General features: G+C 35.5%; 1 protein-coding gene across 1 annotated transcript in view; it reads right to left on the bottom strand.

The window, feature by feature from the left end:
• Window positions 1-3,153: 3,153 nt before the first annotated feature.
• LOC149412050 (uncharacterized) overlaps window positions 3,154-18,551 on the bottom strand; it is a 36,065-nt gene continuing 20,667 nt past the window's right edge. Inside the window, exons 2-6 of the mRNA XM_089646589.1 lie at window positions 9,956-10,099; window positions 8,540-8,635; window positions 7,231-7,373; window positions 5,658-5,797; window positions 3,154-4,994 (exon numbers count right to left, since the gene is read on the bottom strand). Coding sequence (XP_089502715.1) covers window positions 4,408-4,994; window positions 5,658-5,797; window positions 7,231-7,373; window positions 8,540-8,635; window positions 9,956-10,099 — 1,110 coding nt within the window. The 3' untranslated portion in view covers window positions 3,154-4,407. The remainder of the gene's footprint in view (window positions 4,995-5,657; window positions 5,798-7,230; window positions 7,374-8,539; window positions 8,636-9,955; window positions 10,100-18,551) is intronic.

The following is an 18,551-nucleotide window of genomic DNA, read 5'->3' as shown; positions in this document are numbered from 1 at the left end:
GAACTGCCAACTGAAGAATGTTTAGTACTAAGTAGGTACCTAGTAAAAAGAAAAATTTTGCTTACAAAAAATCGATCTGGGGCATTTCTGATTATTTATTGTATTCGAGAATGCCTTCTGACTTATATTTCTGACACTATAGGACTATTGAATTCTTAAATTATAATTCATTTATACAAAGATTTGTGCGGCGACACATTTGATTTTGACACAGCGCTGCTGCGTTTGTAAGATTTTCATAAAAATATACTATCTTATTCAAACATTTATGAAATTTGCCACACTTGACCTTCAAAACAAGAAAAAAGTTGCTTACCGCTTCTGTGCCAAGAGCGAGTTTACTCGCATTCTTGGCCGTGCCCAGCAGGCCAGTCATTCTGCCGGTAATTACAACGCTGTAACAGCGGCTAATCGTGATAAAAGCATTGTCGAATAAAAAAACTTTTTTCGTTTATTTACTTTACCCAAAACGCTGTAAAACTAAATGTATCTTTAAAAAATAATTATTTAATACATATTTTTCAATTGTAAAAAAAAAATATGATTAAAATATAAGAAAATATCTCATCTCGACCAAAAAATTTAAAAAGTATCTGAAACTATTTTCGAAACTGATGATTTGTGCATTCGGCTCCTGGCGTCATTATTATGGTGATTAAGTTTTAGTTATAGTTTGAAAGTGCATGACAAAAGTTTTATGAATGCAAAAATTTTGTCATTACTCTATTTTACCTGTACAGGGTTTTCCAATAAGAGGTGTTATTTTGATATTCAATCTTAAATGATCAATGGTTTTGTTGCTTGTGTGGCACGTAGCGCCGTCTTGTTGAAAGTAAACGTTATCCAGATCAATACCATCCAATTCCGGCCATAAAAAATCATTAATCATCTCTCGATAGCGCAATGCATTCACCGTAACTGTTGCTCCAGCCTCATTTTCGAATAAGTAAGGTCCAATGACTCCGCCGGACCATAAACCGCACCAAACAAGTCACACGTTGAGGATAGAGAGGTTTTTCAACAATAACTCTTGGGTTTTCCGAGCCCCAGATGCGACAATTTTGCTTGTTGATGAAGCCACCGAGGTGGAAATGGGCCTCATCACTCAAGATGATTTGCATTTAATTCACTCAAGTGAATTTTAATAATTTCAATGTGTTGTTGAAGCGTGTATCGTTCCATTTTTATTAATGGCGTAGTTTCTATTTGTCAAATGACAGCTTCAAAAGTAACATCTACCGAAATAGCAGGCTATTCAAAATAACACCTCTTATTGGAAAAGCCTGTACTATTCCTAGATGTGGGGTAGTTGGAAGCGAGGTTGAAAAGGACATCTTGAAGTGTAAATATTTAGTTTTAAAGGAGTAATAAAAAAAACAAACATAATTTCTTATGATAAATGGTAACCATTTTATTTCATAAATAATATCGTCAACGGCAATCCATCACCGCTTAAATTTTCCTGCAATGCCAATTGACGGTAGCAATAAACCTAGATCGGTTGGATTAATAAGGGATTTTTTCAATGTAAGGGTAATGTGATGTTTTTAATGTCTTACAATGAAAAGGGAATCACCGCACATCTCAATTGTCTTTCTTTGGGTATTATCATCTGCAGTTTTTTATCTCTCCCGAAATGTGGCCAAATATGATTTTCTCAGTGATGAATTGCTGTCAATGATAAAAAGGATATTTTTACAAAACATTTCATTGCATTGGGTCTTTGGTTTGCATTAGTGATGCAACGGAAGTGTCTTAACGGAAGCAGAAACGGAAACAGATGTCAAAAGTAAATCTTAGCGGATGCGGAAGCGGAAGCGGAAGTGTTAATACTATGAAGAAAAAGCACAATTTTATATTTTAAGATTTGTTTAATTAAATTTGTATTTTGTACTTTTAGTACTCGAAATTAAACAGTGGTAAATTATATTTTATAAAAAGTAATTTGGCTGCCTTTTCACCTTTGAGTCTGTTTCGGTGTTCTTCATATATTAAACCAGCTGCACAATTTTTTTTTTTTTTATAGTGAATACCTCACAAGAGTCCCAACTGCTCCCGTCTGGAGCCAGTGAGACTATGGCATCCCCAATTGGGGGATGTTGTGAGGCTGAAGGTAAGTGGGGAAGGGAAAGAGGAAGGTGGGGAAGTACCTGGCTATTCAGATCTAGTCACTAAACACGGCTAAAGCCATTTGGAGCAACGTTTCAATTCTGAATGGTGGTCTTACACCAGGGCGATACTGGTAGTATCTTACACTCTGGAACGTGCCGCAAATATACATTATTTTAATATATATTATTTTAATTAATTAATTGTGAAATAACACAAATCAATCAAATAAAATTTATTTGCGCACGCCGGGTTCGAACCCGCGACCTTCGGAATGGCAGTCCAATGCGTTACCACTGGACTATGCCAGCCGTCTAAATAATTGCTCACTGGCTACACTGCTGGGGGGAGCTGATAAGTATTGGCGAACTATTGGCAACAGATGGGGGTATTTGTGCGCATTTACTTTCCACCACATAAGGGGATCCTCATTGAGAGGTAGTCTCTTCTCTTTCTTGTAATCACAAACATGTGACTTTATCTCTAAATATAAATTGTCACCATCGTCAGTTGTAGAAGAGTTCTCATTCTGGTCTTCATTTACACTTAACATCGATTCCAATATTTGTTTCCAAGTTTGACAGCATCATCTAACTTCTCATACTCTGCAAACTGTTCGGCATGAATCGATTTTAGGTGACTCGTTGTCGTGCGACCTTTTTGCGAATACACTTTTTCACAGAGTTTGCATTTGGCACTTGAGTCATCAATCTCAACAAAATAGTTCCGATTGCACTAAATACAACATTAATAAGTAGAGTAGAATAACAGAAGATTTACTAAACGTCACGACTGTCACGAGGTGCGATGATGCGCAGAATGCAAATAAACCCAGTGTTGCCAAAATACATAAACTATAAACAAACCAACTCGTTGTGTCCCGCCCCCTGTCCAGTCGTCCCCGCGCCCCCCGCCTCCGCGCTCCTCGCTGTATTCTCCGTTTAGAGTTCTGTTATAAAGTTTGCGGAACCAGAAACGGAAACGGAGGTGAAAAACTTGCGGAACTTCTGCAGAAGCGGAAGCGGAAGCAGAGCTCTGTTGCATCACTAGTTTGCATGATGCATAAAATGATTACACCTTGAAATAAATATTTTACGAACAATCTTGAAAACATTTCTTGCCTTGCTGTACACAACAATATATTTTTTATGTCTAAAAATTAATATTATTATTTCTTCATATGATATAAAAATTTTATAATGTTTTATTAAAATCAGAATACATCTATTTATTCTATTTAAATGCTTTTAATGGTAACAAAACATAAGCCATTGGTAGCATCCTTGCTTATTAAAAACGTCATGTGCCATCGGAAATAAATTTTATAAATAACTTAAAATGAAATATAACTAATATGCCACACATTCATTGAAAATTTTCACAGTTAGACCACGCCTCTTTAGTTTTAACTAATGGTAAGACAGTTTCTCTTTTTACTAGGTTAGTAAAAAATTTTGTAAACTTATAAATAATTTGATTAAAATTATACAATGACTTCAATCTGCTATGCTGGTAACAAATGAAAATAATATAATTAATTTATTGACTCGGAATGGTTTGAAATCTAACCAAACCACAAACATTACAACATTATGCAAAATATAGTTTATGAATCTTCAATCAAAACGTAAAATATTAAAAATTATAACAACACAACCAAATATTATGACTAGAGAACGGAAACTGCATGAATGCATATTTCGGCAATTATTTTCTCTTTAGTGCATGTTTTAAGGACGGGTTGTTTCGGAGAATTTGAACAATTCATCAAATTTCAACGTTCATTTTCGGGTTCTGTGAAAGTCCAATTCAAGTTCTGTTATTTTATCATTATAGGCTAGTTGCTTGACAAAACTGAAATAAAAAAAAACTTGAAAAAATCTTTCACAGTACTTGAAAATGAACGTTGAAATTTGATGAATTGTTCAAATTCTCCGAAACAACCCGTCCTAAGTGTTTCTGTAATAATTTTAAGCATTCAGTGCGTACAAAAAGTCAAACAGTTTGCAGAAAGCTGGAAGAAATTTATCACATCAAAGTCAAGTAGTAAATACTTTGAAGAGATATCCACCAATGTATTATATCAAACAGCAATTTAGCAGCGCCGTTTGAAATACATGCGCCCATTTTTAAATAATACTGTCCAGTAACATCAGTAAGTAGTTGTTATCAAATGTAATTTTCGGCAAATTGTAAGCTTTGTAACTCACATTAATCCGTTCCCTATTTATGACACTGTTAAATCCACTGAATTTAACACATCAAATCATTTCATATTGTCCTTTCATAACACCAAATCTATAAAGCAACATCTCTGTACTTCGTTAAATCGTCTGATTCGTTTCCCATTGACGTCTTACTCGAGCCATATCTACTGTCCATATACTGTCTTCGATTAATCAAACCTTCAGGTCCGTACATCATCGGTCCATAGAAAACGTGTTCCCTAGAAACGCCCAAATTAAACGGATCATGTTTGACGTCTTCAAATGAACGAGGGGGTAAAAGATTGTTACCGTACGCAGAGTACATGTTCCTATTGTTGACTTCGTGCAATTGTTGAAGTTCTACTAAAGATCCCGATCGTCCTGGAACGTTCTTTCTACATCTTCGATCGAGACTTCTTGTGTAGTGCGGAAAGACGTAGTTGGGCGGTAGGTTCGGTAAGAACATTTGATGCTGATGGAGTTGTTGTTGGTTTTGCTGCTGAAGTTGGTGTTGGAACTGCTGGTTCTGCTGGTGCAAGATCTTCTGCTGCTGATGGTGGTGATAATGCATTTCTTCCATGGAGGGTTGCCAGTATTTTGACATCTTTCCGGAGAAATCCTGCGGCGCTTTCTGGATGAACTCGTCGCGGAGGTCAGGCATCGAGTGAGCAAATTTACCTGGAATAAGTTATAAAAATATTGTTAATTACTAATAACATTTTTTTAATGATACAGAAGTCGCATACAGATGAAATCGGTTGACAATAACTATGAAACTGTAAACCTGCCAACTACAGATGGATGAGAGCTGCCAAGAATTTGTATAACTGGACACATTTGACCTGTGTCCAAAGCTGGATGCCAGAAGGCTAAAGGAGAAGAAAAAGAATACTAAATAAATAATAACCTAAATAATAGAAGAGTTATGGATACAGCGTCGTTTGGCGAATGAACAGTTCCGTTTTTGGCTAAACATAGTCATAGTCATAGTCAGTTTGAGGTACCCAAAATGAAACAAATTAATAAAATGGCTGGTAGGTATCCTAAAAGCCAGTTGATGTCATGAAAATTATGAAAGTTTGGTGAAAAAAAAAGAATGAAAGGATTGAAATGAATAAATACATTAATGAGGATGTATTCTTCTAGCAATGGATGCAAAACTTTGAAAATGTGATGTTGTATTGTACTAAATTCCATGATCAGAATTATTGCACAAAAGAATATAATCATAAAGGAATTTTGTAGCAACTATAATATATATTTATTTATTTAAAAGAATACATAACGTAGGAGTAGAAAAATAGGGTTATAAAATAAATCAGCAATAACATGTTTACTTACTTTGTTCCTTGATCATTCCATAGTTAGTATAGGCATACAGTGAAGGAGCATCAACTATATCCTCTCCAGGAACAAATGAACTGGCGTTGAATTCACTTTCGGTTAGGGCGGGCTGCAAATTGTTCACTATCTTTCCATTCCTGAAAATCAAAAAGACAGTTCATTTTACATCTTCTTCTTCTAGTGTCTAGCTGTGGACCGAGGCCTCTCTCAAGTGTCTCGAGTTTTACTGATACTTGACAGCTCTCTAGGCAAAACAGATAGTTTTCTTTATGTTTTCAGTAAATCTCATCTACCTACGGGTGACCTATGTTTGTCAATATCATAATTTATTAACTCTTCTAAGTGCACATAGATTGTGATGAAATTGTCTCCTACTACAAATTGCTTGTAATTCACTCATTTCACAAAACTTGAATTTTAACTTTGAAAATAACTGTTCAAATTGTGTGAAAAAACTGGTTCTTAGGACGGGTTGTTTCGGAGAACTTGAACAATTCTTCAAATTTCAAAGTTAATTTTCAAGTTCTGTGAAAGATATTTTTAAGTTCTGTTTTTATTTCAGTTTTGTCAAACAACTAGCCTATAATTATATAATAACAGAATTTGAATAGGACTTTCACAGAACCCGTAAATGAACGTTGAAATTTGATGAATTGTTCAGATTCTCCGAAACAACCCGTCCTTAGTTTTAATCTATATGGCTCTTTGTGGTAATATTATTATAAACTATCATCATCTTTTAAACATATTTCAATCGAGACGAATAGCCTGATAATGTTTTAATTCCTCCTACTTCCATCATTATAAGCGGAAAACATTCCCTGTGCAATGAAGAAGGACTTAGCTAGCAAAGAATTAAACCCACAATGCTTGGGTGGTAACCCAATGCATTTGTCCACTGGGCACTGACCGGTCAATCAACCTAATGTTTACCTATTTATTTCAGTTCTTAGAATTCATAATCAGTTATTTTCAAGATAAACATCAGATGTCTACATGTTTTTTTTTAAATAACATTATCTTCATTGCATGTTTTCATTAGTTGTGAGTATCTGTAGCTCAGTTAATATACATGTAGTGAATGGTATTTATAACTTTTCACATTTACAAAAGTAAAGTATTGAAAAATAATTTTTAAAAATGTGGAAGTATTTTGCAATTTATGAGAACAGTATTACGGCTAGCAGATAAAGTTTTTGAATATGGTTTCTTCGGTTTGTTTATGTAGATAGAACGGATCAACAAAGAAGTGCAAGTGCAAGCAGTATTAGAGGCGGCTTGGGAATAAAATTGCCAGAATTTTTATATTTGATGACATTTTCCACGCTCGACATTCTAATTAAGAGGAAAATCATTGTCTACATCTGATTTCGAAAAACTATGTGTAAAACACGGGCAACGCCGGCTACTCCAGCTAGTTGTAAATAAAAATCTTAAAAGGATATGAGATCTGGCACAACTTATGAAAACATATAACATAAGACGACATATAGAAACATCTGATTCCAGCAAATTGGTTATAATTAATTATTATTGTAGAAAATGCATAATGAACGTAACATTGACTTACCCATGCAAAGCTTGCTTCTTCATAACACTTTCAATAAGTTTCGAAGCATAGTAGGATTGAATGATCACTATTCCTATGACAATGGCCAATAATCTAATCAGGTAAAATATCAGTTCTGTCATCCCATAAATCGATTGGAGACCCTGAAACAATAATAATATCACATCATTATTACTTCATATTCCAGCAATCAACTAAGAACCTGCCCACGTATTAATGTTTAGATCCACTCATAAATAAACCAATCACGATCCACTGATGTTATTCTAAATGCATAGTAATTTCATAGATCATTTCATTATCTGATAGTATTGTTCTATGAACATACAGGTACAAAGTGCAAGATATAAAATAGACCCATGTGATACTGAAGTTAGTTTGTTAAATAGTGGATATAAACTTATGGTTTTTTTTCAAAGCAAAGTTCTTTGTTTTTGTTATATTGAAGGAATTTTACAAATAATCAGCTCAATTTACTCAATGCGCTTGGAAACCATTGGTTTGAAAATAAGAAGCAGTAATAAGCATCTGAACATGTGAAATTTGCACAGATCTTTCTGTTACAATTTCTGAACCCAAATGAATGCTGAGTAGATGGCATGTGAAGAAAGACAATAGAAACAAGGGAGACAAGGAAGTATATCCTATATCGATAACCATGAACCATTATTAGTACAAAACTGTGCACGCAAAAATGACATCGTTCAATCATTAGCTCTGCCGGTTTCTAGTTACCATGACGCATCTCTCTTTCATTCTATTATCTATGTTGGAATCAGAATCTCAGCATTTTCCTATGGCTTCATTAATTGGTTCTGAAGAATCTTGCTTCACTGATACACCAATTTAAAAAAAATTATGTTTTAATAGGATAATAGCAAATGAAATCATGTTTTGTCTAAAGCTTAATACCTACGCACATTTGTTCTTACTCGATCGAGAAATCGACGAGTAAGAATGAAGGCTTGAGGTGATGTCAAAACATATGGTTTTTCTCGCCAATATTGGCTCGACGTTAGCATGTCTACAGCATGAAAGAAACAGTGGCTCAAAAAAGCTCAGCACTGTGCCACTACCAACTTACTCCAAGAAACGTACATACTCTAGAATCGGGCTCAATGGCTCGAAGTAAGAAATTACAAAAGAAATTAGGAGTTCCAAATCTCTTTGTGCTGGCTCGAAGCGAACCATCGAGCCATGAGTTTTGCTGTCACACTATGATTACCGGATATTTAGTAAAACCATCGAGTAAGAATGAATTTATTTTTATAAAAAACTATTTGATTGTGTAAAAAAAACCTTTACTTACCCAATGTCCAATGCTCATGTAAAACACGAAACAGCATTCTGGAATCAATATGAGAATGACCGCTATCAGCCAGCCCAGAATACATCTTAGATTGTCCTGGAAATAAGAAGGAAGCAATTCAAATTAATGAAACTATTCATAAACACCACGTCTAAGTATTCAATTCCTTTGATCATGCCAGGTCTAACAGGGACATCTTCAACTACTTCCTACCATTTACACAATCTGTAGGTGGGCAATGGTGGCATGGCGAGAGAGAGTCAGGGAGAGTGAGGAGAAGGGGGGTGGGGGATGAGGAGAGGGAGGATGAAGGAGGGGGGGGGGGGTTAAAAAAATGTGAATGCCGCACGAGAGTCCCAACTGCTCCCAACCATCTAGAGCCTGTGGCATCCCCAATTGGTATGGAATGCCATCGGCGCGACCTTGCTGGAAGGCAAATTTGCTTCATGCAGACCAACGAAGGTAAAAATCAACGACTCTTGCTGTTTTTTGACGGCGAGATTTTTTCTTTATTTCATCATTTTCTTATTGAATTTTTTTTTTTAAAAGCAATATGTTTAACGTCAATTTTAAATCCAACCATCAGTTTCGAATGAGTTTTGGTTATTTTTTTTTTATATTAACTCCACACAGGAGGCCCTGAAGAAAATAATTTCCCTCAGGGCCTATGTCATCTTTGGGGATGCTGTGTGGAGGGTCTTTTTGTGGAGAGGAAGGAGTGAACATGGGTCTTGAAGAGTCCCATGTTGTAGGAGGGAGGAAACACAGAGGCCGGCAGTTCGTTCCACAGCCGAGCTGTTGAACTTAAGAACGAATCGTAGAAGCGACCCGTTCTCATGTGACAAATGTCAACCGTGTACAAATGTTAAGCGCGCGTTTGGCGTGTATCCCGACTACGCACCGGTGCCGAAGGGATCAATGACGCTAGTTCCTCAGAGCATCTTCCATTGTAATACCGATAGAACAAGGACAGCATACCTACCTGACGCCTGTGCTCTAAAGATTGCAGTCCGTTTGTTAAGATTGGGGAATCTATCAAACGGACCGCCCGTTTTTGCACAGAGTCAAGGGTTTTTTCAGGTATTTAGGGGCTCCGGACCAGAGATGGCTGCCAAATTCGACAGTAGGGCGCACTTGCGATTTGTACAGGGTCAGCAGTTGTGTATTATTAAAGTATCTGCGGGCCCTGTACAGTACGCCCAGCTTCTGAGAGGCCAACTTTACTCTGGCTTCGATGGAGCCCCCGTACCTGAGCTGGTCACTTATAGTTACACCAAGCATATCAATGGAAGGGAGAGTGAATCGCGATTTGTTACACAGGAAATAATCTAAATTATGTGGTAAATATAGGGTCCAGTAAATATAACGAATATGACTCAGGTGACCGCTACGCCAGACAATAATATTAGTACTCACAGTGGCTAGGCCATGTATGAGCACAGAGGTGGCCACCATGATCCCGAGGTAGCAGATAGCCAGGAAGTAGGCCGGGGGAGGCAGCCCCACCTCCGACTCGAGGATCCATAGCAGCTCGTAGGCGAAGGCTATCGTGTAAGCTATCTGGAAAACAAAACAATACATCATTTACTTTCTTTTATTTGTAATTTACACAACAAACAGGGGTTGACATAAATAAATTATCAAGAATAAATAATCACTGTCCAATAACTGTTTACAATAACAGCAAACAACGAGAAACAATAAAGTTTGGATCAAGTGAAAACAAGAGATTCGAAAAATTTAGTAAAAGTTCTTGGGTTATTGCTAAATATATCCGAGCCCGTGTAATGGCAATATGCTGTATCTCCAAAAAGTGTGCCATCGTCAAGTCCTTATGAAGTAACCACAATAACAAATAAAAGTAAGTTCATATGATGTAACTCGACGAATGAAATTGATTTAGAGCTTTAAACCAAACTGCTGTATCTATAGATACAGCATATTGCCATAACATGGGCGCCCGGTATCTTGCCACTTCAGTGGATGGTTATATAAAGTGAACACATTTGTACAAGAGGTTGGGAGAAGATTAATTTGGTACTTTGGTAAGGAATATGGATATTTTCGGGGTTTCGTAGTAGACCGTGATTGATTTTGATTTTGATTGTGGCCAAGGGGGAAGATACATGCATACAATATAAATAAATTAAAAAATTTATTTTTACATTGTAACAAAGATTGCAACCATTCAAAATTCACCTGTATTTCCGGCAAACATTTAAATCTAAATTCTAAATAAATAGTAATAAAAATCTTTTGTGGAGCATGATTAGGCCAACGTGGAGTTGATTCTCGATTCCTATTTAATTATTGATTTATTGAGCATTATTTTCAACTTGAACATCAAAACATAACGGAAACATTAACCTTTCAAAAACATACCAACCAAAATAATATTCAAGGCTGTCCCAATAAAAAGATTGCTGTTAACACCTCTTGCATGTTATTAGTTCATGTTCTAAAATTGGTCTCGATCGGTCTACTGAGCAGTCTAAGCACTCATAAAAGGAATATTGATCGAGATTATGATCTTTAAGTTTGTACCTGCGGAAATAAATCTTATAGGGTAATTCGTTTTACCTACGGCAACCTTTAACGCACATTAAAAAATATACATTTGATTCAACTCATTCAACTTAATGGCAATAAACAACAACTTTTGCGTTTACGATCATGGAAAATATTACCATTTAATATTAATTTCGTGAATACTAAACACATGCGAAAATCTATGACACACCATTTTGGAAACGGTAGTTGTAAGTAAAATTTATCATAAGTAGTAACTTATACTAGGAGCTCCGTTGTAACCTTATTTTTTTATGGATTAGATAATATCTAGGTACTTACAACGTGAGTGGTTTATTTATGCTTACACCGTTACAACAGATTGAAACCGTAAGTCAGAATCAGTAAAACTAATATATTATTGTGTGCTATTTACCAGGATGTTGAGAGAATATAATATGTATGTTAATAGTGTACTAAGGTAGGACATTTGATAAGATTGTCGAATTCCGCTGCACGCTCATACGCAAAAAAAAATAGCACATGGTTTCCATTTAATTACTATAAAAAATAAGTATTTATGTCGTGGGAGATGGTAAAAGATGCAATAACGTTCCATTTTTCTCAATCAAAGTTAAGTTTGAAGGTTAAGAAATACGCATAACTTATTAAAATAACGCAAACTAACACCCTGAAAGACTATTTTGTGCATGTTTACTCAAACCCCAGACTTAAATAGTTGTCTCCATTAGATATTAAGTGATGTTTTTTTAAAGAGCCTTTGCATGCAGCGGAATTCGACAAGGATATTTGTGTTTTATGTATGTCTTCAAACTATGAATATTACGATGACAAAGTGTGAAAAAATATGCGGTTTTTTACAAAGGAAACTAACCTCGAGTTTTGACCCGAAAGGAAATGACGATAAATAAACCACTCACGAAAATAAATTTACTATTTTTAAATTTACGGCGACCTCTATAGAAAAAAGGTAGCCACAAAAAACTCTGTTACAACAATTGAGTAGGAACCTACTTTGTTAATATAATTATGTATTTAAAATACAGAAGTGCGAGAATTAAGTGTTTATAGTAACAACTTGTCCGGGTAAGAACTTATCTAATTAGGTACTCACTTGAGTAAAGCGAAGCAGGAAGCAAACGAGAATCCTGTTCTAATCATGTGGGATTATAAATTATAATATTTACTATCTGGCACTCACTTGTAACCTGTGAAAGGGGAAAATCACTTCAAAGTATGATTATTCACTGGAATAAATGATAATGTATTATTTTAAAGGAATGATGGAAATAAATTAGGGTACCTACCTATTTATCCCCTACGTACTTTTTAATATTTTTCCTTATAATATTATTTGAATAAGTTCTTAAATTGTTCTAAATAAGATCAACTTAGTTGGTCACGGAAAAAAAATAAAAGAGTGAAAAGCCACATAAAAAATTAAGTTCGTTTTGACAGGTGGATAATTATCGGCGGGAAAGCACCCAAACACATTCTCAAGGATATTATTTTTAGCATTTTTACTGAACAGTTTTATTGCACTAACATTATGACATTAAAATGATATATCGCTCGGAATTACTGATTATTGCGGAAACACAGGAAGTTGTACAAAAACCGGGAAAATTTACATGACACTTTGATAATGCAACATTCTAACATACATAAATTTTACATTTACATTTTTGTACCCCTACCCACTTCATCCAAGATCCGAGTTAGAGCCGGTATTTCAGTTATTCTTGCTTTGCTTGAGATATATTTACGTTCGCCAAGTTGCCCCCTGGTAGGAGTAGGAACCCTGACAAGATAACCCGACCCGGTCTCTCACTTTAAAAATATATTTATATCCGTTGCATAAAAAAGTTAAAACATTAATTATCATGTTTGTTTCGAATGAATGATTTTCTTTAATATTTTGGCTATTGGCACACAAAATAATGTTAATTTAATCAGTAGTCAGTCGGAAAGGGATGATACAATTGTGGCAGGTTATACGAAACATTATTCGATTTTTTTAATTTAAATGTTTCCAATATGCGCATCACTAATATATTCAGTAGGTAGGTACTGCAAATTGCAATCGATATTAGCATTGCTATCGCACGCCCGCGTTAATAATGTAACGGTTATTTCTCAACAGGACAGGTTAACCGTTATTTAGTTGCCACCTTTCTGCATTAGGTTGACTGCCTTGCATTTGATAATAGCGACTAGTACTTCAGCCAGGATTCAATATAACTCTTTCCAATTAATTATGGAGCTACAGTTAGGCAGGTGACCGCGATGTATCAAAGGTGAGGCGATATTGAACATGGCAATGTTACGAAATCAGTTCGAAACCGTTAACGAGCTTGTTCATTCAATTATCTTAACTTATGGTTATAGTGTCTATAGTTAAAGAGATATAACATTGACGTTAGAAATGTGCAATGAGGATCGCATAAAGTTAAATAAATAATAAAGGCAATCTGCTGAACGCACGTTATAACCTTTTTCATTTTATAAAAAAAAGAAGCATTTTTGTAGGTTAGAGTTGAAGAGTTGAAGTTGTAATTAGAGTTGACCTAGGCCAAACAACACAGTACAGTACAGTACAGTACTAATGATTGTATGTTGGTATGTTTCCGACAGTGATGTGCTTGCCAAACGTCACTGAGAAACAGCATGTTGTCTTATTTACCCCTGCTTATTGTGTTTAGTGAGAGAGGGACATCATAACATTTATTTTAATTTAAAATATGTATGCTAATTCGTCCAAATTTTGACTGTCCTAAAACGGGATTTTCTCCTAGTTCGACAGTCAAAACATTTTACAAGTGTACAATATGTATATCCTGTATTAAATCTATTTAAATTAAAAATGTAAATGTTCGTTTGTTCAAAATCATAAATCTCCGATAGTTCTTGACTGATTACTTTGAAATGTTGACAACGTTGCATTCGAATACGCGTGTGTTTTCGAATGCAACGTTGTCTCAAAATTTCAAAGCAATTGATGAAGAACTTTCGGAGATTTAAGAGTTTGAACAAACGAACATTTACATTTTTATTTATATAGATAGAAGATTATTGCAGACCGGTGAAAATCATGGGTAGTTTGAATTCTTGACAAATCAGTGCCAATTTTGAAAATGACAATTAAAATAGTTTTCCGTTAAAATTACCTACTTTATCGCTTGTGTGAATTTTTCAAACAGTTCCAATTTCGAAAATGACACACACATTCAAATCACATCTGAGGTCTAGAGTTCATTGAACAAGAGTTACGCCGGATAGACACAACCGAAATTTGTATTCTTAATGGTACCTATGTTTTAAAAATGAACTTTTGCCAAATTCACTAATAGTTTGTATTCTAAAGTCGGATAACATGTTCGGAACATGCTGTAGTTAGTACTCTGGTTGCGAATGTCGCTATGCCTATTATATAATACATATATTGTTCATCGTTCATCACCATTAAAATCGTGGATCGACTCATTGTTTTGATTCGGAGTCATGGGTTCTTTACATAATTAGTGATTACTTGGGTAAGTATGTGAAAGAATGAAAAATGTTCCCGTGATTCATACACACAAAGTACCAAAAGCGTTGCTGTCAGTATCATCGCTCACTGACGGAAAAACTTATACCATTCATGTTACACGGAGAGATGGGAAGGCTGATAAACATATTGAAAGAAGGGTAAATGCAGGTAATTCCATTAATGAAGGACTGATTGCGGTTAGTGCTAATAAGAAAAAGTCTAAAGATTCGAAGCCAGCAGTCCACAATGGAGTGCTGGTATCTACCCTGATGTATGTCAGCGTGGCATGTATCTGGCAGAGGAAGAATGAAAGTAGACTAAATGCTGTGGCTTTCCTTAGGCTTATGTTTTGGTAGAACCAGGTATGGTCGTGTGAGAAATGTGGTTGGTGTAAGCGTAATGAGTGAGATTAAGAAAGGGACGTTATATTCTGGGCATGTTGAGCGAACGAACGAAGAAAGGAGTTTAAGGAAAATATATAACGATAATTTGAATGGTAGAACAAGTCAAGATCAAGTGAACCAGATACATGAGTCAGGCCTTGTAAATAGTCAAAGTAATAGAAAAGTATGTATGGATTTGAATGAGGTAAGGAATGTGTGCCAAGACCATGCGAGGTGTGGTCCGTCCTCTCTGCCTACCCCTACGGGTAAACGGCCTGATGGTTGGTTAGTTTGATTATTAGTTAGTTAGTTATGTTATACAAACTATCCATCCACCCCTAATCATGTCGAAAATCTAGGTTAGGGAAAGCAATAGATATCTACACCACGATATTTGTATCCTCTAAAATATGGATTTTGAGAAATATTTTTGGGTTTCAAAAATTCCTGCCATTTGAAAAGAATTTCAGATAACATAACGCCGAAAATCATGAACAAGTGGGTTTCCTGGTGGAAGCAACCAAGAGGCAGATAGAGGAAGATGTGGACTGACCAAGCGGAAGAATATTATAGCTTAATTAGGAGGCCTGATTACCAGAGACGAATGGCCAGGGACCAAAGCTGGTCTAAAACAATCAAACACTTAAAAAGCAAGAAAGTAAACGTTGTCATTTTGATGGAGGATATTAGAAAGTAAACGTTGTCATTTTGATGGAGGATATTAATATTATGATGAATCAAAGAGACAACGATTAAAGATAGGTACGTAAGTATTTAATATTTAATACACATCACACGAAAATAGAGTACTTACTTTACTAATACATTGGCGAGGAGAACGCATTGACCTTTCTCAAATATTGAGGAAAAAAAAACAATAGTCCAGTACAGAGCTCTATAAATGGCCATGATTTATTCGTGAAAACAAAACGCGTTCAAATATATTATTAAATCATGTCCAAAGGAGTAACATGTACCACCACACCTCTGCAAACAAAGGTTCGTTGTTTGTTGTTGTTTCGACAATGACGACACGTTTGGGAATGTAAATATTAAACTGTTTAGCATTTTCTCCGTCATTACTGTATGAATTATGTTAATGGTGTCTGTGGTAATCTTGGCATCTACCTGCTTCCAAGTTCCAAGAATGACAACCACGTTAGGTATGTTACAATCATACTACGTATTAGCGTAATTGTTTGGCGATGTGTCAGATTCAGGTATTTTCTGTTATAATATGTAGGTGGAGAGCACACAACATCGAGTGTTTTAAATTTGATGTTTTTTGATGACTCTCAACAGATGTGTATCAATCAAATTTCTGTAACAACGATTTTCAGCAAAAAATCTTCAAATGTATTTCATTACTTTAAAAATTGCTAGATACATGAGATCTTCATAAAAAATGCAAAAAGAAAACCTAATCATAGTTTCTCAATTAATTGCAGAAAAAAATAGTTGTTCTGTTATTCAGTGAAACTTTTTCCAAAAATGAGTATTGCTGATTTATTAAAAACCTTTTCCTAGTAAAATTTTAGTACATTCATAATATATCAGAACACGTGTTCGTGGACCTGCTTTTGTCCTGATAATACACAATGACGAAATGCAAAAATATTAAATGTCACGTGTTCCGACATGTTTATTAAGAAACCTAAAAATTAATTCGTTAAAGGCCTACAATCCCGCTTTTAACCGGATTACGAATAATTTGAAGAGATTCTTATTAAATATTATATCAGTAAGTTTTTTAAAATACCTCGGTAGGTAAATAAAAGATTAATATAATATTTTTGAAAAATGATGATAAATAGTATGTAGGTAGGTACTTGGGGTGTTCGTCTTAATGGGGTAGGTAAGTATTTTAAAACTAGATTCACCTCGTAAATAATTTCTGCCATAACAAGTTAAATAACAGTTCCTTGAACAAATATAATTTATGTAAATAAATTATTGAACGCTTCAAAAATTATATATATTTAAAAAAAATCTAAAATCCTACACTTATATTTTTGTTGGAAACCAATTGTTGCGGAAATCAGTGTATATGACACCACTCCTTAGAACAAAGAAGGTAGGTACCTAATTATTGACTTCATTATTTTTCATGAACTTACAAAATGTGCTTCAATCACTTTACCAATGACCTCCGACCATTAAATCTCCAAGTGTCAGCGAGAAAAAATTTGTAAATTTGTCAAAACGATGAACAATGAGGCAGAAGTTGAGCTGATCGGTCACGAAGTAACAGCTATTCCGTGGCCAAACCAATCATGACATCCTGCTTTTGTGCTTAACCAACAATAATAAAGATACATTACATCCAAAACATGATGAGATAGTTGTTTTTAAGGTTTTTCCGTAGAGTACACACCATAATGGCTTCATTAAATATATTAATGTGCGAAATTGTGTTCATATGACCTTGGCTGAAGCAACTACGTACTACATAATGGATAATCGTACAATTTATGAATACATAGCTAATAATTGTTTGAGGTAGTAGATAATGCGAAGACAGAAAGGCAGAAATGTTTTTTTTTTATTATTATTTTAAAAGAAAGACAACCATTCCCGGGTTACGAATAACCTGACAATATTTGAAAATCTCCTACTAACACCACAGTAAGCGGAAAATGTTGCTTGTGTTGTGATGGAGGACTTAGCCGGCCGAGGAATTGAACACACTTCGCCTGGGTAAGACATTTATAAAATGCAGAGTTTTAAAGTTTTCCTAACAGACCGATTTTACTGTTTTATTTTTATTCAAACCGAAATAATGGAGGTAACTCCATTAACGGAGGACTGAACGCAGTTGGCACTAACAAAAAATTGTCCAAAGAAGCGAAGTTAGCAGTCCACAATGGAGTGCTGGTACCTACCCTGATGTATGGAAGTGAGGCATGGAACTGGCAAAGAAAGGATGAAAGTAGATTGAATGCTGTTGAAATGAGATCCCTGAGGCGTATGTGTGGTAAAACCATCTATGATCGTGTGAGGAATGTGGATATCCGCAAAGAGTGCAAGGCTGATGTAAGCGTAATGAGTAAGATCAAGAATGGGACGCTTAGATGGTTTGGGGATGTAGAGCGAATGAGCGAAGAAAGGAGTGTAAGGAGAATATACGATGCAAATATGAATGGTAGCAGAAGTCGGGGGCGCCCGAGGAAGACATGGCACGATCAAGTGAATCAGATAGTCGAGTCGGGCCATGTCAAGAGTCAGAACAATAGAAGAGTATGTATGAGACGATGTATGAATGTGAATGAGGCAAGAAGTGTGTGCCAAGACCGAGTTGTTTGGCGGTCCGTCCTCTCTGCCTACCTCTGCGGAGAAACGGCGTGATGGTTAGTTAGTTAGTTAGAAATAGCGTAGTGCTACTTTTCATTTTACACAGGCCCGGCCCTATGCGGGCGCAATTGGAGCAATCCGCTCCGGGCTCCGAATTTTCAAGGCGCTGATAATAATAATAATAATTGGATGACTTGTATAGCGCCGTTTTTGTGCAAAATCACCTCAAGGGCGCTGTACAAAATAATAATACATTTCTACAGTTATCTATGTTATTACT

Source organism: Hesperophylax consimilis, chromosome 24 (genome assembly GCF_061612785.1).
Source record: "Hesperophylax consimilis isolate HC1 chromosome 24, BYU_Hcon_1.0, whole genome shotgun sequence".
NCBI classification, from domain to species: domain Eukaryota; kingdom Metazoa; phylum Arthropoda; class Insecta; order Trichoptera; family Limnephilidae; genus Hesperophylax; species Hesperophylax consimilis.
Note: the sequence above shows the minus strand (reverse complement) of the source record. Positions and strands in the feature narration are given on the sequence as shown.